The sequence below is a fragment of the Notechis scutatus genome, chromosome 11 (genome assembly GCF_049901735.1).
Source record: "Notechis scutatus isolate UNSWTSFEM ecotype Mainland chromosome 11, rNotScu1.2, whole genome shotgun sequence".
In the NCBI taxonomy this organism is placed as follows: domain Eukaryota; kingdom Metazoa; phylum Chordata; class Lepidosauria; order Squamata; family Elapidae; genus Notechis; species Notechis scutatus.
Window position 1 is genome coordinate 6454075 of NC_142019.1, and position 20634 is coordinate 6474708.

At 39.0% G+C, this 20634-nt stretch overlaps 1 protein-coding gene across 1 annotated transcript in view; it reads right to left on the minus strand.

The window, feature by feature from the left end:
* Nucleotides 1–20634, minus strand: part of SLC12A1 (solute carrier family 12 member 1) — a 47925-nt gene that overhangs the window by 24622 nt on the left and 2669 nt on the right. Inside the window, exons 3-11 of the mRNA XM_026677104.2 lie at nucleotides 18368–18443; nucleotides 14447–14542; nucleotides 11296–11435; nucleotides 8635–8745; nucleotides 8326–8437; nucleotides 6588–6715; nucleotides 5818–5902; nucleotides 3773–3924; nucleotides 1647–1754 (exon numbers count right to left, since the gene is read on the minus strand). Coding sequence (XP_026532889.1) covers nucleotides 1647–1754; nucleotides 3773–3924; nucleotides 5818–5902; nucleotides 6588–6715; nucleotides 8326–8437; nucleotides 8635–8745; nucleotides 11296–11435; nucleotides 14447–14542; nucleotides 18368–18443 — 1008 coding nt within the window. The remainder of the gene's footprint in view (nucleotides 1–1646; nucleotides 1755–3772; nucleotides 3925–5817; nucleotides 5903–6587; nucleotides 6716–8325; nucleotides 8438–8634; nucleotides 8746–11295; nucleotides 11436–14446; nucleotides 14543–18367; nucleotides 18444–20634) is intronic.

Consider the following 20634-nt stretch of genomic DNA (forward strand, 5'->3'; position numbering starts at 1 on the left):
GCTGTGCCAAGCAAAGCAACTAAGGTAAAAATAAAGGACAGCCTAGAGCCTGGGCAGGCAGGTGGGCCCAACCGAAGAAAACAAAATCTCCAGAGAGAACCGGTTTGGTGTCAGCTGCTCTTCGGAGCTACCGGTTCTATAGAACCAGGCCGAACCGGTAGAATCCCCCCCACCCCTGGTTTTTGCATCATTATGAATGGGAAGTTGCTTAGCACTTCTCACATTCCTCTGATAACATTGGAAAGCACAGTGACCCTGTGAGGGCATATCAGAGATGTCACCACTCCATCTGCACCCTTGTGTGGGATACTGGCTTGTACACGTAATCTGTTCTCCCCCATGTTTTCAGATATCCCATCAAGGTCCCCACCATCAAAAGTAGCATTTTTGTAGTAAGGTAGTCCTCGGCTTATGACCACAATTGAATCCCATATTTCCGTTGCTAAGCGGGACAGTTGTTAAGTAAGCTTTGCCCCGTTTTATGATTTTCCTTGCCACAGTATTTAAGTGAATCCCTGCAGTTGGTAAATTAGTAATACAGTTATTAAGTGAATCTGGCTTCCTCATTGACTTTGCTTGCCAGAAAGTTGTAAAAGGGAATTAAATGACCCCAGGATACAACTATCACAAATATGACTCAGTTGCCAAGCATCTGAATTTTGATCACATGCAATGATTGTAAGTGTGAAAAACAGTCATAAGGCACTTTTTTTCAGTGCTCTTGTAACTTTGAATGGTTGTAAGTCAAGGACTACTTGTAGTAGCCTGATGGGAAGTGTGTGGGTGAGGAGAACATCTACTCAAACAACAGAGAAGAAAGCCTGTTGGAGTTTTTAAATGATTCTAGATATTTCCCCCAGCTCTGTTTTTTTTTCCACAATAACTTTTATTGTTCTTTTTCACCTTTTACACATATTGATCTTAATTTTAACAGTACTGTGTCATCATTATTATACAAACCAATCTCATCTAAATATCTACATTTAGATACCTTTATATACATTCATATACATTTATCTATAATTTTCTTATCTCCTTTCTCCTTAATTCTATCGTTCAACCATTTATACCAATTATCCCAAATTTTGTAATACTTCGACTCTTCTTTATCTTTTAATTTTAAAATCAATTTACCCATTTCAGCACAATCTAGAATTTTTTGAATTACTAATTCCTCTGAGGGCGTGTTATTTTGTTCCCAACATTGTGCATATACTATCCTTGTTGCTATCAAAATATGTAGTAAAATATATTTAATCTTTTTCCTATATTTCCCTTTAATTATTCCCAACAGAAACAACTCCAGTTTAAATTCCATTCCATCTTCCACTATTTCTTGCATCCAACTCCATATTTTGGTCCAGTATTTTTGGGCTTCTGGGCATGACCACCACATATGATAGAAGGTACTCCTCCAAGCTCTTTTTTTAAACCTCTTAAATTTATATCTTGCAAAGTGTGTTAACATAAAATTTATGGGATTTTATCCTGTTGTGTTTGAGACACACACACACACACAACCCTGTTGGCATTTTATCCTGTTGTATCTGAGATACACATCCCAGCTGATCAACTGGTTAGCATAGGCTAACAAATTGAAGAGATATGGGAATAGTTACAAAACATATTTGGCCTCTTGAAGGTACCTGGAAAACCTTTGGTGCGCTCACAAGCGAAGCTAGTGCTGAGGACAGCGTGGCAGAAAATATCCCAGCGGTGATTAATGGTCCAAACCCTGAAACCATGCTCATCACCTTTGGAAAGGGGGGAAAAAATGTAATAAAAGCAAGCCATTAAATTTGTACAAGCTAAGCTATAAACCAAATTTGCAAATCCCCCCGATTGTTAAATTTATAACCACATGCATTGTTATTCTGGCTCTTCTCTATTATCTTTTAAGTCATCCATTAACAGCTTGTCGGGGAGACTGTTCAGCACAGCAAATTACTTTTTTGTTGTCCCAAAAAAGAAAAGAAAACAAAAAGAAAAGAAAAACAGTTTGCTCATAACGGAGAAGATCGTTCTTTAATTGAATCTTGTTTTGTTCCTTTTGAAGCCAAAGGCATAATTTTTATTTCTTCTGCAAAAGGATGCCATTCAGAAGGGACTCGTATTAGGAACAAGAGGCCATAAAAAGCAAGCTACGTATGACTTAAGGAGGAAGCAATCTTTGCATCAGGAAAAGAGAATTTGCATGTGTAGCAATCTCCAATCGAGGCATGTACAGTATATAAATAGAGATATTATTGTATCATCTATTTAAGAAAAGTTCTATCAACAATTTCACTGAACTAGTAGTATCTGGGAAAGTTACTGCAGAGCCTAGATAATGAAGAGAAACCTTTTGTGGGACATTTTATTGATGGAGATTTAAATCATAGATAACTGTATGTATTTAGAATAGAATAGAATAACAGAGTTGGAAGGGACCTTGGAGGTCTTCTAGTCCAACCCCCTGCCTAGGCAGGAAACCCTACACCACTTCAGACAAATGGCTATCCAACCTCTTCTTAAAAATGCCCAGTGTTGGAGCATTCACAACTTCTGGAAGTATGTTGTTCCACGGATTAATTGTTCTAATTGTCAGGAAATTTCTCCTTAGTTCTAAGTTGCTTCTCTCCTTGATTAGTTTCCACCCGTTGCTTCTTGTCCTGCCTTTAAGGTGCTTTGGAGAATAGCTTGACTCCCTCTTCTTTTGGGGCATCCCCTGAGATATTGGAACGCTGCTATCCTGTCATCCCTAGTCCTTCTTTTCATTAGACTAGACATACCCAGTTCCTGCAACCGTTCTTCATATGTTTTAGCCTCCAGTCCCCTAATCATCCTGTAGATTGTTCATAGAATAACAATAACAGAGTTGGAAGGGACCTTGGAGGTCATCTAGTCCAACCCCCTGCTTGAGTCTATTCCAAATATTAGCCTCTACCCCAGGATTTCCTGTAGATATACTTTTTAAAGTAGTCTTTAAGAGAGTAAACATCCAAGTTCTCACAATCTTTCATGCTGTGGTGTGATTAAACATTTTCTATCGCTTAGGATTTAATTAGGGTGCACTTTGCAATTAATTACTCCAGTCTAAACTTTTGATGGAATTCCAGTTTAGATCATGAACGTTAAGAAGTCTCTATTCTCATTCCATTCATTTAACATGTTATTTTGCAGAAATTTAGGAATAAAAACTGACTTATCCCTGGTTAAATTATTGTCTGTTGTCTAATAGAAGATCCTCTCAAAAAGGGCTTTTCCTGTTTCTGTTGGTCTTAATTGGAGCTATGAAGTACAAGTTATGAATGAAACTTTGCATGTGGAAAATTTATGCTGTCCTCCTGAACTGTCTTATTTCTTCAAGTCGTAATTCAGGATCATTTGGATGAAGATGAACATACAATATAGTTTGGGTGCACTACTCTGTCAAAGCTCTTTCATTTCAGGAAGAACTGACAGGACAAGTCACTTGTATATAAATGGAGATCAAACTTCATTCCCTTCTAGCGCTGATGATGTTACCTAGATGGGTAATGAAATGTCTGCAAGAAAACAACCACGCTTAGAGAGCACAAAGGACCCCACTCTTTCATTTCACTTCGCATGTATAAAAAACTACTCCACCCTCCAATTATAAACTGTCAGTAGAAATCTTGTAAAGTCAATCAATAGCCGCTATGTGCTGAATGCATATGTGAATATTAGTTCACGCTATTATGTACGGTATACAGTATATCACACACACACATGCAGTTATACAAATTGGATAATTAGCATGCTTTTGAACCTGGAAATTATTCATCAGCCCATAATCACATGTCTGGATTTTACAGCTGGAGAAATCGTAGCCCAGGGCACAAGCCGATGATCCATTGCAATTCATCCCGGATACCACGGTATCGTTGACGTTCCCTGTAGCATCGCGCACGACACAAGCAGCTGTGGAAATAACAGGGTATTATTATTTCTCTTCCTTGTGACAACATAATAATATCTCTGGGCTCCTTTCTATTTTAGGTGGCTGATGTCCTAGCACCTTTCTGCCTGTTTTCCTGAGGCCATGTAGGCTGCAAATCATGGGGCCGTTGGTTAAAATTGTTTGATGGTTCTATTGGGTTTACTGTCCGATTTAGCAAACGGGAACGTACATAAAACGTGCCGCTGAAAACCGATTAAACCTACAGCTCCTTACTTAATACAAAAGGAAGTTGGTAGAGACCCAACTACACCTCGAACAATAATAAAATGTTAGGAATATAAGTCACCTAACAGGTATTTGGGTTAGAAATATATAAACTAGGATAAACATTTTAGTACTATGTCTTTAAGAGATTGCAAAAACTGCAATTGGGTGTGGTTTTTCAAACAGCCATAAGATGGAGCCAGAAACCTGGGTTGTTTTAGTCTGAGTCTCAGAAGAGAGTGTGAGTGTATCTCTGTTTTCTTCTGTTGGAAAGTATTACCGTTGCTCCATTTCTTCTAATTGACTGATATTACTGGATTTAATGTAAGTCTGTTACTGAACTGTTTTTGACACTGGACTTTGATATTTGGATTATCCCTGGATTGAAAACTGACTGATTTAACTTGTGAATGACTTTGGATTGCTTATTTTGGACTTTGCTTAAACCTTTCTGGAAGTAAAAACCTACATTTACTGTACAGTGTATCTGTGTGCTCTGTGTGTATTATTCAAACACTCCTCTCAAATACGTCTCCCTGTATGTGCTCATTCTCCTAACGGGGAATTACCTCAACATAAAGCACTGTTGATAAAGTAGAGCAGAGCTCTCCAAACTCTTTAATTCATGAAGTTCCTGATTGTTTTATCAATCCCCAAGCATTTATTATATGAAAACAATTTCACAAATATTACTTTAACCAAGTAGGGACACGTTGGCTCAGTGGCTAAGACGCTGAGCTTGTCGATCAGAAAGGTCGGCAATTCGGCAGTTCGAATCCCTAGCGCCGTGTAATGGAGTGAGCTCCCATTACTTGTCCCAGCTTCTGCCAACCTAGCAGTTCGAAAGCATGTAAAAAAAGTGCAAGTAGAAAAATAGGGAACCACTTTGGTGGGAAGGTAACAGCATTCCATGCACCTTTGGTGTTTAGTCATGCTGGCCACATGGCCACGGAGACGTCTTTGGATGGCGCTGGCTCTTCAACTTTGAAATGGAGATGAGCACCACCCCCTAGAGCCAGAAACGACTAGCACGTATGTGCGAGGGGAACCTTTAGCTTTAGCTTTACCTTACTTTAACTAATAGCTGTTGCAAACAGTAACAACAACCTGGATTCCCATCCTTCCACTTTGAAAAACTCTGAAGTAGAGGAAACTATCTCTGTAGGACTACATGTCACCAAGATTGCTACGCAATGGGGGTGCTTTAGTTTTGTGTTTCTGATTATTGGCAGGACATGCAATAAATTTAGAATTCTGAAATGCACTATGGGGCGGTATATAAGTCTAAGTGCTTTCTTGCCACCATTGTTAAGTGAATCACTGCAGTTGTTCAGTTAATAACCTGGTTGTTAAGTGAACCCTGGCTTCCCCATTGACTTTGCTCGTCAGAACGTCTGGGACCATTGCAACCATCATAAGTACATGCTAGTTTCCAAGCATGTTTGAATCACATGACCATGGGGATGCTGTAATGGTCCATCAGTGTGAACAATGAGTCCCTTTTTTTTCATTGTTGTAATTTTGAACAGCCACTAAAAGGATAGTTATAAGTCAAGGGCTACCTGTAATGAGATTGATGGGTGTACCAGATTTTAAAATACGTTGATAGCAGCAGTCTGAACCTGAGTGCAAATATCTTGGTTTCTTACCTGCACAGATTGCAACTCCTATGTAAGCAATAGTTGTGAGCAGAATGGCAAGCATTGTTCCTTTGGGTATAGCTTCTTGTGGATCCTGGAATATTACAGTAAAATAAAATAAAATTACAGTGATTGTCGTCATGGCCAGAACAGAAGAGAAGGTTAGGACAAAGACAAGATTTAATATAATATAATTTATATTTAATTCAAATGTTTACTTTTCAGCTCTTTTAATTCATTTCTCCTTCAGTAGGCTTCCCATCGCAACATGGTGGTAATTTTTAGAAGAGCTTTGAGCCAGAATTGTTGGTGGACACTTATATGGAATTGGGGACACTGGTTCTGTTCTTCTAGTGTAGATGTTGGACTCCAAATCCCATCATCCTTTACCATTATTGTAATGGATTGGGACTCGGAGTTCAACAATGTCTGGATGTCCACAGATTCCCTACCTCTGTAACCGAGTCCTGACTGTTGAAAAGCAAGAAAAGAATGTAAACTCATCAATTAGATAAACAGATAGAACTACATCCAGAAGTATTTCTCCAATAACATCTATTAATTATACACTTGACAGGTTATCGTAAAAAGTATTTTCCAAATCAATACGAAATGTTCTTTTTGCAGATAGGATTCTTTGAATCTTGCTCTTTATTTCAGTGTTAATTTATTTTTATTTTTTTAATATTCAACGTTTCCCCAAAAGACCTTAGGTTATCTAAGACTACATTTTCACAACAGTGTTGTGGTTTTATGGTTAACTGTTCAAATGTACACACCTCTAAATCTCCAGAGATGTTAGCTCCTGCCAGAATGCCAGTGGCAGCTGGGAAAAAAATGGCAAACACCGAGAAAAAATCTTCCTCCCCTGTGAATTCTGGCCCAAAGTTTTCCGTAAAGATGGATGCTGCAAGCAAATGCACAAGAAGTAAAGAAAGATGGCAACCTTTCAAGTTTCAGAGATCTTAATCACTGATTTTACTTTACTTTACTTTATTGTCATTGCACCTTGTACAATAAAATCAAACACCATCTTCAGTGCACATCATGACCATGACTATGAAAATAAACACAAACACACATCCTTCACCCTTCACACATTGAACCAAAAAACCCCGACACCACACAAACTCTGCACTATACAGCAGAATTCAAAAGAGCTACTGCCCTGGGATAGAAGCTGTTTTTCAGCCTATTTGTCCTTGTTTTTATTATCCTGTACCGTCTGCCAGATGGTAATAGTTCAAAAAAAGGGTTCCCAGGATGAGATGGATCTTTAAGAATGTTTTGAACTTTCTTAAGGCAGCGGGAGCTATAAAGCTCTTCCAAAGAGGGGAGAGGCAACCCATGATCCTCTGGACAATGACATTAACCCTCTGGAGTGCTTTCCTTTATATTTCTCTCCCTCTCTTTTACAGATGCCTTCACCAAAATCCATTCTAGAGAATAAAGAGTTGGAAGGGACCCTGGAGATCTTCTAGTCCAACCCCCTGCTCAAATAGGAAACCCTATACCACCTCAGACAAATGGCTGCCCAATCTCTTCTTAAAAATTTCTAACAGGAGGAACAGAACTAAGATTACTCGATGGAATGTCATGGGTTGTTTGCCATGAGAGGTTCTTGCCCAGTTCTGTAAAGATGTTAAGAAGGTATCTGTCAAGCGTGGGAAAATCAAAAAGTCCAGGCAATTCAAAATAATATAAAGGTTTATTGGACGCTTATGCTCTCTACAAGAATCCGAACTACTAACGGTCAAAGCAAAGGGGCGGTAGATAAGAGTCAGTGGAATTCAAAATGGGCTGGACTTAGATCTCTTGTGGGCACGAAGGGACTCAAGATTGATGACACGTTTGACCCTTCCCTTGGGCTCAGCCTGTTCATCTCATCCATTGTAACTTCGAACAGTCACTAAGCAATGGGTCATAAGTCAAGGACTCAGGGCTGGGCTGCTACCGGTTCACACCGGTTCCGACTAACCGGATGTTAATTTTACATCTGGTTCACCGAACCACTAGTTGCAATGACTGGCTGACCCCGCCCACCCCACCCCTCCCCTTCCAGAAGTCTCCATTTTGGATCCCAGGTAAGTGTAGGCCCCACGCATAAGGCTCAGGGAGGGCGAAAAACAGGCCTCCTGGAAGCTCCAGAAGGCCAGAAACGGGCCTGTTTCCGGCCTCCACAGAGCCTGTGGACACTGGGGAGGCCATTTTCGCCCTCCCAGAGGCTCCAGAAAAGACTCTGGAGCCCAGAGAGGGCAAAAATGGGGCCCCTCCGTGGTGCAGGAGGCCAACTAGGCCACGCCCACCATGGCCACGCCCACCCAGCAACCGGGCAGAGGACCGGTTGCTAAATTTTTTTGAAGTCCACCCCTGCAAGGACTACCTATAACTGCTTGCTCTTCTTATTACTATTTACAGCAGCTCTCCCCTGCAGCTTGCCACTTCGTACTAACGTGAGTCTTGTTTAGGGTGATGGATTTTTCACATCTGAAACCCTGTGGCGTTAGAAGCACTTGCCTTGGTAATTGAAAAAGCCTCTCGCCCTCTTTTCTGCGCTGCTAGGGATAACTGTCCCAATGAAAAAATTTACGATGGCGACCAGAAGTATAATTAGAAGAATCACTTGGGCCTGCGAGGAAAGAGAAAAAAAAAAATTATACATTTTTAATCATAAGTTTATTCGGGAGAATTCTTTAGTCGCGGCCTATATACCCAAGTAAAAATTAAGGGAGAACAAATGCTCAAATGCAACAATATAATAAGGCACAAGACAAAATGGTTTTTTATTACGTGTTTCTAAATTCTCAGGCTTAAAAAAAAAATTACCTTTGCTTCCCATTCCATACCAGCCACCGAAATACCCAACAGAATTACAACGGTTATGACGCCAATTATCCTGATGTCATTGGTGACATCGACCATTATGGCATTACTGTTCTGAAAAAAAACAACAGTGAAAAGTAATTATTATAGAATAGAATAGAATAGAATAGAATAGAATAGAATAGAACAGAACAGAACAGAACAGAACAGAACAGAACAGAATAGAATAGAATTCTTTATTGACCAAGTGTGATTGGACACACAAGGAATTTCTCTTGGTGTAAATACTCTCAGTGTACATAAAGAAAAGGTACATTTGTTAAGAATCAAGAATCATAACGTACAACACTTAATGATAGTCATAGGATACAATCAACAATCAAATCATACTAGGAAACAGTCAATGTAAATCGTAAGGATACAAGCGACAAAATTACAGTCCTACAATCACAAGTGGGAGGGGATGGGTGATAAGGAGTGATGAGAAAATTAACAGAAATAGTAGTGCACATCATTATTATTATTATTAAAACATTATTATTATTATTATTATTAGTATTATTATTATTATTATTATTATTAGTAGTAGTAGTAGTAGTAGTAGTAGTAGTATTAGTATTAGTATTATTAGTATTATTAGTATTAGTATTAGTATTATTACCTTGATTGTCAGAGTACAACATGTGTACAATGAGATTGGCTCCCTTCATGCGCCACCCCCAATACAACTCACAGTGAGGACAGAAGTCCCTAACCCAGTCCCAATCTTATTGCTCCATGTGACCTTGTTGCACAACATGCCGGACCCGCATGTTGGCATGAAGTTCTTTTCCATTCAGGAGTGTGACAGCCCACGGGTAGAAACTGTTCTTCAGCCTGTTGGTATGGCTGGCTATGCTTCTGTATCTCCTACCCCAGTGATCGCCAACCGGTGGGCCGTGGCCCACTGGTGGTCCGCAAGAAAATGTTGGTGGTCTGCAGAGAATTGTCACCCCCAGAGCACTCCCCAAAGCAATTAATCCAGGCTGCGCAGGAGCACAAGTTACCCCTCCCACATGGCCCATGGGAACCCTCCCCGCCCAGTCACTCCTTACCCGGCAAACTTGCTTGCTAAGTTGCTATTTTTCCTCCCCCCCCCCCGACCATCAGATGTTCTGCTGTGCCGGTAGATTTAGATTAGCTAGAAAGCAGGAAATCATTGGATTTCTTGCTTTCTAGCGAATCTTTAGATCTTTAGATCAAACCTCCCTTAGGACTGAAGGTTCTATTATTCAGTGCAGGTAGCCGATGGCAGAAAGATAGATCTCTGAATGAATCTATGATTCTGTGAGCAATTCAATCTGCCTGCCTGCTTTGCCTGATTTTGGGTAAAAGTTGCTCTTTTTTAAATAAAAAAATTCAATATTTACATAAATACTTATAATATTTACATACAAGCCATGCCCAGCCAGTCACATGACCACCAAGCCACACCCACAAATTAGGCCATGCCCACATAACTGGTTGTTAAGAAATTTGAATTCTTATCAGTGGTCCCTGGGATTTAAAATTATGAGTTTGGTGGTCCCTGAGGTCCAAAAGGTTGGCAACCCCTGTCCTACCCGATGGTAGGAGAATGAAGAAGTGCTGACCGGGATGTGAGTCATCACTGAGAATTTTTCTCACTCTTCTAAGGCAGCGAGTCCTTGCGATGTCATCTAGTGGTGTCAGGGAACAGCCCACAATGTTTTGTGCTGTGCTCACCATCCTCTGTACTGTCTTTCTATCCACGGCTGTCAAGCCAGCATACCACACCGTAATGCAATATGAGAGGACGCTTTCTATTGTGGACCAGTAAAAGGAGTCGTCGTTCCACTTTATTTAAGTAATGATTAAGAAGATACTTTCTGTAAGACGGTTCTCTAAGCCTCGTAAAATACCAGGGAATTTCTACAGAGGGATTCCTCGCATTTCATGGGTAATGAGTCTTGAATTTTGCATTTTGCATCCTGCCTGGACCTCATCCGTCAAGGTTATGGGCTGCCTAATTAGAGCCCTAATTCCCTTTAGTACAGATAGTCCTCAATTTCCAACAGATTTATGACTGTTCAAAGTTACAACAGCACTGAAAAAAGTGACATGGCCATTTTCCACACTTATGACCACTGCAGCGTCCCCTGGGGCACGTGGTCAAAATTCAGCTGCTTGGCAACTGCTCCAACTGCTTATGACCTAGGGGGTCATGTGATCTCCTTTTGCGACCTTTTGACCCAGCAATGTCAATGGGGCAGCCAGATTCACTTAACAACCATGTTACTAACTTTGGAAATGCATGATTCATTTAAAAACTGTGGCAAGAAAAGTCATAGACGGGGACAAACTCACTTAACATATGTTTCACTTAGCAACATAAATTTTTGGGCTCAATTGTGGTCATTGCTCCAGGGCTACCTGTAGTTTTTTTTTTTTTTTTTTGAAACTTTTACAGTACTTTAAGAAACATTTATTTGATCTGGTAGTAAGAAATCAAAACTGTACGAATTAGTAGAATTATTAATGTGGTGAAGGAACTTCAATCGGCGACCTTGTGTTTTATGAGACTTCTGGTCGTTACGGTAGGAAAAAAAAAAAAGAGAAACAGACCAGTTTCCTTAAATTTAGCTGTATCCAAATAAGGATGCTCACCTTGAGAAGTTCCACAACTGTTTCTGCAAAGCCAACCACGTACATAGCCACTGCCACAGCGTTGGCGAAGGCAAAGATGAGACCGATGGAGCCCCCGAATTCAGGACCTAAGCTCCGTGAGATGAGGTAATAAGCTCCACCTGTCCACACGACAAAGAGTTGGGTCAGACTATGGACAAATCTTCATATGATCTTACATTTTCCTAGAACAGTATATCGTTTTTTTTAAAAAGAATTTCATTTTGGTTTTCACAAAACAAAGAAAAATAAAACATCTTTTTTAGCGAACAGCTTGGTTCCAGGTTTTCAAATCTCCATACAGATATAACCTCAGTTACAAATTCCTCTTTTATCTTTCACATTCAATGGCATGTCTTATCACTACTTTAAATATTCTTTATTAATTTCCCCCCCTCAAATACTTCCCTCAGGCTTGTTTTATAACTCTCTCATTCATTTCTAAATCTATTACATATCCTTTTCAAGGTTTTCATACTTTCAAAAGAAGTAACAGTATATCATATTTTAAAGACCCCATAATCCCTTGAAGGGTGAAATCTGGGAACTGAATGGAGCTAACAGAGTGTGTTTAATGGCTGGATGCCTTTCCTGTCTCCAATGCGGAGTTTTTTTTCCAGCAGATATATTCTCATCGTGCCCAGAGAGCGAAATATCTGCCACTACTACGATTGAACTCGCAGCTTCCTGACTGTGAGGTGAGAGTTCCACCTCAAGGCCACCGCACCGCTTTTTCCTAGAACAGTATATATGATCCAAGGAAAATCCAACTTTTCGTTTTTGCCTGCAGCATGCAGCATGCAGAACTAGTACTATGCAGGTTATTTCTTGACTTACAACCATACATTGAATGATGTTTGAATTGATAACAGCACTGAATAAAGTGATTTAGGATCATTTTTACACAGCCATTACAGTGTCCCCATTTTAGGTTTTAAAACGGGGCAAAACTCATCGTCTGTCTCACTTAGCAATGGAAATTTCGGGGTCAGTTGTGGTTGTAATTCGAGGATTCCTTTCCATTGAATGTGACTAGGATATTGTGACATTACAAAGCAACATTTTGGGTTAGGAGATGCATTATGACTTCTTCTAAAAACACGCTGAAAGTTAGCAAAGTATGTTAAGGTTTTGTTTCATTCTACTAAGCCTTTTTAAAAGTTTCTGTTTTCATTTGAACAGATTCCATATAAAGCATAAAGAGCTTGAAATGAATGGGAATGTATGTCAAAACATAGCAAAGCGTTCTCCACCTGCCTTCTCAAGGTGGCTCTATAGAATTTCCCTACGTAAACTGTTCACAATAATCTCTTTATATTCAGGAGTGTCACAATGCTAGTTTTAAAAACACAAAGAGATGAAATAGAGTCTAATTTTCTCCGAGTCTGCAGGACAATCTCAGATATTCAGTGTGCAACTTGCCAGTTCGGATTCTTTGGATTTCATGAAATACAGTGTTGAAAAACTTTAAAAGAAGTAGTAGCCACTCATGATTTAAATGCTCGAGCATCTTTTTTAAGCTGGTGCCCAATAGGTTCATGCTGGTTTAAAAATAATGAGAATTATAGGAGGGCAGCAGATAAGACAGCAGCTTAAGTCTCTTCCTATACAGTACACTTCAAACAGGAGCAATGTCCTCTTTATTTATTTTATTCCTCAACTCTTGCAAAATTAAGAATTTTATTTAGCTACATCATCTAAATCTGTTTTTTTTTCTAATGGAAAGTAATTTCACAATTACTTTAAACAGATGTTTAAACCTCCACTGATTCGGCTCATTTTTTGGAAAGTATTAGGTTTTTTTTTTACTTTTAAAAATACTTTTTTAAAGATACTTTTTAAATACTTTTTAAAAGATGTTGTTCTTCTACAAGTCTTCTAATTTGCTATCCTCCTCTCTATATCAAAAATGTTTCTTTATAGCTCAGATATTACGTCCTGCTGTATTTTAGTTCTGTGCTCATTTATTGGGTGATCATTTGCCCAGAAGAAACCATATTTTCTATCCCAACAGCAAATGGGCTCACCTCCTTGGTGGTCTCTGATCTTGGTGGTTTTCTTGCAGATATTTCATTACCCAAACTATATAACATCATCAGTGTTAAGTCTAGTACTGATGATGTTACCTAGTTTGGGTAATGGAAATGTCTGCAAGAAAACCACCAAGCTCAGAGACTACCAAGGACTTCCTCCTCCTCCTCCTCCTCCTCCTCCTCCTCCCCCCCCTGCAAATCTCACTCCTTACTAGCACTGATGATATTACCTAGGTTGGGTAATGAAACGTCTGCAAGAAAAACACAAGCTCAGAGACCACCAAGGACACCTCATTTCAACCCTGAACTACAAATATTCTCCTTCATTTGGACTTACCTCCTCTTACCACTCCATTGGTACATATGGCAGACATGGAAATACCTGTTAAGGTTGTAACAACCACACTCAGGCAAATGACTACGATTCCAAGACCTGAAAAAGTGCCAAAAGAGATCTTTGACCCAAGTACCTTGGTTATATTGTTTACTTTAAAATCCATGAACAGGAAACTGGTATCCTTGCGCAAGAAGCCATCGCTCAAGGGAAGGTTTGACTGGAGCTGACAATAGTTGATGCACAATCCTTATTCATTCCAGTTAAAGAAATACCTGTCAAGAATTGTGGATCCTGCTTCCATCGGAGCTGACTGCCTTGGCTCTCATGGATAGCGTATAAACAATTTTTTTAAAAAAAGCAGAAGAATGAATTAATACCTTTTAGGGAACTTGAACAAGTGTTAGCGGGAAAGGAATAATGGTCTTCATGTCCAGCCCATTCCAGGAAAGGCAACCTGTAATTTTTGATTTGATTTATTTTTTTGGAAAAAAGAAAGAAAAATCTGGAAAAAAAATGGATTCCATTCTTCCATTGGTCTTGAGACCTTCACGAACCAAACCGGCTTTGTGTTTGCAAATTAATTAATTATAGAAGGTTAATTGGGTTGTGGTTATGACTTACCTGTTGGTTTTTGGGATGAACATGACCTAGGCTGCTTATTACAATGGAGAACTTTTGATTTACAAGACAATAAACAGGGAACTAATTCAGATCTTTGTGTGGAACAGGGAAAAACCCTATAGAATTATTATTATTATTTTACCTCCACGGATAAAACCATTAGTTGCTATTGCAGAAGTTGACAAGCCAGTAATGGAAGTAACCACGGTAGCAAGAAGGATTATGATAACTCCAAGACCTGTCAGCAAGGAGAAGATGGCAAAATATAATCAACGGTCTGCAACTTTTCAAAATGGTTCTCTGAGGTAGCGGTTTAAATGAGAAGGAATCCACTTTTCACGGAGAAAGTATCTTTATCCCCGCTGCTGGAGGAACTCCTTTCTCGCCTTTACTGTAGATCCATTTATATCCATGTAATATAAATGTTAAATAAGCTACTGGGACAAGGATTAAGAGCCTTGATAGCCTGCAGAGCACTGGGACACTGGGATTAAAATGTCTAAATTGTAATAGAAGTGAGCATCTCTGCAAGCCAGAACATTTATCGAACAAAGGCAAATAGACGTGTCCCAAGGTAATGTGGCAGAATCCAAGCTGCGTTAGTCACTGGGACCAGAGCAGAGGTGGGTATTCAGCCAGTTCTGACCAGATCTGGAGAACCAGTAGCGGAAATTTTGAGTAGTTAGGAGAATCAGCAAATACCACCTCTGACTGGCCCCGCCCCCATCTCTTCTCTGCCTCCCGAGTCCCAGCTGATTGGCTGGATTTTCTTTGGTTGCCCTGCACAGGAGAACGGAGCTGGAAAGCAGGTTAGTGGGGTGGGGAGGGAATGGAGATTTTGTAGTATTCTTCCCCTGCCACACCCACCAAGCCATGCCCACCAAGCCATGGCACGCCCACCAAGCCGCTGCGTCCACAGAACCGGTAGTAATTTTTTTAAAAAAAATTCCGAGTTTTTGGACTCATGCCGGAGCGCATCCTCATTCTGTTGAGGGAGAAGTTCCCTTAGGATGGTGTCTAGCACGACTCTGAAACCTCGAAAGATTAAAACTCTGGTCCCAGTGACTGACCCAGATTGGATCCTGCAGAATATTGATCAGCAGATATATCAGTAGGTGGGTCAGAATATTAGCAGAATATTCATCAATGTAACCTCCTGAGTTGATTCATTCATTCATTTCTCTCTTCCTCCAAAGGTGCCTTTAAAAGAGGCAACTGGACTTTCTGTTTGTTTGTTTTTACTTTGAAGACATTTCGCTTCTCATCCAAGAAGCTTCTTCAGCTCTGACTGGATGGTGGGGAATGGAAGGTGCATCCAGTGAGAGCTGAAGAAACTTCTTGGATGAGAAGCGAAACGTCTTCAAAGGAAAAACAAACAAACAGAAAGTCCAGTTGCCTCTTGAAAAAGGGCCTTTGAGACAACCATGACCTGGATGACTGAGAATCTCCATAGAATCTCCATCTCTTCCCCCAGTTCCCATCAGTTCTTAGTCCAGAAAAGCCAATGTTGTAGCTTTGCACCACTGTTAAATGAATGACATTAAATTGAGGATTATCTGTAGTGGGGGGAAAACACTGTACTTCCCCTTAAGTCAAACAGGAGCATTAGTGTCACCTCCAAACTTTTTTTGAATAGCCACATTTATGTACAATATATGAACAGACCAATGCTATAAAGACCAAATTAAACCAACACACTTAGGTAAATAACCCTCCTCTACTTATTCTGAAGTTAAACTCATACTGGTAGTCCTCACCTTATGGCTACAATTGAGCCCCAAATTTTGGTTGCTAAGAGAGACGATTGCTAAGTGAGTTTTGCCCCCATTGTATGACCTTTCTTGCCACAGCTGTTATGTGGATCACTGCAGGTGTTCAGTTAGCAAAACAGTTGTAGAGTGAATCTGGCTCCCCCGTTGACTTTACTTGTCAGAAAGACGTAAAAGGGGAGCATATGAGCCTGGGACACTGCAACCGTCATAAGAACAAGCCAGTTGCTAACTGCCCGAATTCTGATCATGTGACCATGAGGATGCTGCATCAGTCTTGTGAAAAATGATCATAAGTCACTTTTTTCAGTGCCTGTGAACAGTCAGTAAATTAACGATTGCAAATCAAGGACTGTCTGTTCTTATATATTTATACAGACTGAAGGAAAGACAGCAAAAAAGCTATTTTGCCTATTTTTTTCCCCTATCCTAACCCTAACCCTTCCCATCCCGCAAAAGATGAGACTTCATTTTAAAATTTGATGACTGGCAAATCATAATTTCAGAATGAAAGGTGCCATGTTGGCTCATTGCAACTGCTCTGATTTCTGACTAAGGCTGAGCTCTGATTAAAGTTTAGATTAAAAACCCAGTTGCAAGGTCATTAAATAACATTTAAATGAATTACTCTTGCCCTTAGCTGTTTTCATACCTTAGAACAAAGTAATGCTCCTTGATGATGGTAATAAGTTACTAAGCTACCATTAAAAAAAACCAACAACCCCAAAACCCAATTTTGCATGACACCCCCGAGCAAAGTCTTGGCAATGTTAATATGCAGAATCGCATGGCAAGGCACACACTTCCATGGATTTCCAGCAGCAAAGGCTTCATTTGCTATGCTTCATAAACTCTCTAAGCACCCTACGGTTGGGCGTATTGCCAAACTTGTAAAGTTGTGTTGATGGGCAAAAGTTCCTTCTCCTCTGTTTATTTCCTGCCTGTTCCTTGTTCTCTAAAAGTAGATGGATAGCCTTTCAAAGTTTCCATGATTAGGGACATGGGAAAATTCCAAGGAACTCTAAGAAAAAAAACTATAAAATCCCTGTAAATGTTTTTTTTTTTTTTAAAAAAATCCGTTTGCAAGAGAAATTAAATCGTGTTTTGATGAAATTGTTTTCGTTTTAGGAGAATATCTGTATCGTTGATGCTAGTTTTTATAGTACTCTAAAATCTCAGTCAGATGCTTTGAATGAACTGTTTTTGAGGAAACTATTTTTATGCTGAATTTCAGAAAATTATGGATCACTGAGAAGATTCTTCTTTTATCTTTGAAAACTGGTAAGCATTGATAAAAGAAGATAGGCTGGGGTGCACATAGAGGTCTCATACATTTTTTATGGTAGAAAAATAGTGGGAATCCTTTAAATTTCAGGAATAGTCCTATCTATATCTATATATCTATGTATGTGAGCAGGTATACACAATTCTACAACTCTAGGTTTTCTGCCCAATTTATTAAAAACTTTCTTTCTTTCTTTCTTTCTTTCTTTCTTTCTTTCTTTCTTTCTTTCTTTCTTTCTTTCTTTCTTTCTTTCTTTCTTTCTTTCTTTCTTTCTTTCTTTCTTCCTTCCTTCCTTCCTTCCTTCCTTCCTTCCTTCCTTCCTTTCTTCTTCCTTTCCTTCTCTCTCTCTCTCTCTCTCTCTCTCTCTCTCTCATCTATCTATCTATCTATCTATCTATCTATCTATCTATCTATCTATCTATCTATCTATCTATCATCTATCATCTATCTATCCATTCAGAGGTGGTATTCAGCAGGTTCTGACCAGTTCTGGAGAACCAGTAGTGGAAATTTTGAGTAGTTCACAGAACCGGCAAATGCCACCTCTGACTGGCCCCACCCCCATCTATTCTCCGCCTCCCATTGAGTCCCAGCTGATCGGCTGGGTCTTCTTTTATTGCCTTGCAAGGAGAATGGAGCTGGAAAGCAGGTTAGTGGGGTGCGGAGGGAATGGGGATTTTGCAGTATCCTTCCCTGCCACGCCCACCAAGCCACACTCACAGAACTGGTAGTAAAACTTTTTGAATCCCACCACTGTGTCTGTCTGTCTGTCTATCTGTCTGTCTGTCTGTCTGTCTGTCTGTCTGTCTGTCTATCTATCATATACTTTTTGCTAATGTTTTACAAATTCTTTTGTAGAACTTGTCCAGTCATATACTAGACAGATGAGTAAGCTCAATCCCCATGGTAGCTATTATTCAAGACTAAAACATGTAGGCAGTTTAAAGTAACGGATGTTTCTGCTGGCAATAATAAAAATGTATACCATACTTAAAAAACAACAACCTACCAATTCCAGCTTGACCAATGATCCAGGAAAGACGAATAAATAGCATTACGCCCCAGATGTTCAGCATGCATCTCACCTAAATATTAATCAAAAATAATGGTATCAACATATAACTGCAGAAAGCAACAAGTTTAAAATGGATAAAAATAGTTGTGTGAAAAAATCCGAATGCATTAAAAATGCATTGAAAAGTTTAAATGCATCAAATGCATTGGAAATGTTCAACAGATGAATAAATAGCATTACACCCCAGGTGTTCAATGTGCACCTCACCTAAATATTAAACAAAAATAATTGTACTGGGGACTTCCGGTTTGCAGGGCTTCGTTGGCGGCAGGAATCCGCAATCATGCGCGGTTTCTGCTGTGCTCGCCGCTGGAGTGCCCCGATCCAGCAGGATTTGGGGCTATAGTTACCCCGTAGAGGTAACTGAAGATAGGGGAGATCTGGCAGGGGTCCAGGGGAATCACAACCCCCCTCCTCAGCTGGCTTAACTCCCTTTTCCGAACGTGGTGGAGCAGCGGTCAGCAATGGCCGCCACAAAGAAGCTCTCATCCGGATAAGAATGTGCAGGAGGAAGCTGAGAAAGTGAAAGTTTTGGCTGACCGGGATAACAAGCAACATTTAAAATACCCTGGAATTTAAATTTCATCAAAGATACATCACTCCCAAAGAGATCTGGAAAAGCAGCAAATGAAAGTGAAAAGGGAAAGTTTTTTTTTCTCACTCTCCTTCCTTACGGTGACAGCAGATGATTGAGAAATTGGAAAAACCTGCTTTGGCATCAGCAGGTAATTAAACTAGAAAATTAAAGCCAAGGGGACAATAAAGATTTCTGAACATTGGGAAAAACAACAACTTTTTTTTGCTGTAAGTGGGAAGGGAGAGGAAAAGAATAAATATTAAGATTTTGCTGGAGGAGGCTGCTTGGAATTTACAAGACTAGAGCTAAATTGTAACAAGACTTCTAAAAGATACATTTTAATTGGAACTTTGCAACTGAATTGTAACCCCAGAAAGAGAAAGTGTAAAAAGAAGAAAGTGTTAAATGAAACAGTCTGTGTGTATTTGGATTGCTTGGTGACCTTGGGACTTTTGGAAATTACTATTTGAAAGATTAAAAACATTTGCGTTGTTTAAAAAATTTTCTACAATGGTATTACTTGTCGATGAACTGAAAATGGAATTTAAAAAGAACAAGAAGGGAAGGGCTCTTTTGGCTCCGTTTTCCATTTCTTAGAAATGGCGATTTCTACTTATCAGAAACTACAAGAACAAGAAGATTGGGATGAAGAAGAAGCCATATTTAATGAACAAGCAACTTTAACTGGGGAAGAAAAGGCAAAGGGGGGAAAGAGAATGGAGAATTTAAGACTTAAAAAAACAACCAAAAAAAAGGGAAAAATAAGGTGAAAAGTCGATACAATGTTAGAAAGCAACAGAAAAGAGGAATACAGAAGAGGGTGGAGATCAAGAAACAAGGGGATAAAAAGGCTAGACTTTCCTTTTAAGGTAAAAAGGGAAGAGAAGCTATAAAGGTTTGAAACAAGATGTAAAGAAACAGGATTTATTTAGAGATAATGGGTAAAAATATAACTAAAAAAGAGATTCTGCAAAAGTACATAAGACTGTATTATTGTATTTGTATTTGAAATAATGTTAGAAAATTGGAACACTATATGACTATAAAATGGGATAAAATATTAAAAGGAATGTGTAAAATGTTTAAGACTTAAATGAATATTAATTTTAACGATAGAGTTTAATTCCTATGGATTATTGTTTTAATTATATTATAAACTTATTATTTTTTCTTATTTTAAAATATAGTACGTAGCTTTAGAATGTACTAAGCAGAATCTGAATGAAAATTATGTATTACTTTAACTGTTAAATTTAGGGGGAAGATATAAAGGTGTCATACTCCAATCAGTGATTACAGGAGAAATTTTGTGTTAATGAGAAAAGATAATAGATAGTTGAAACAGAACAGACAAAAGATATAAGTATAATGATTTAAATTGAGATGAAATAAATAAAATAGAATTAAGAGGGGAGAAGCTATATAGAAAATGTAGAATGTTAAATAAGATATGAAATGGTATATTAAAGTGAGCATGAATTTGAATTTATGTCTGTACAAAAAGATGTAACCCGGGACTAAGCCACTTTCCAAAAAGAAGTTTTATGTTTTCATGTTTTGTGTTTTGTTTGTGTATGTTTGTTTATTGAAAATTAATAAAATTTTGGGGAAAAAATAAATAATT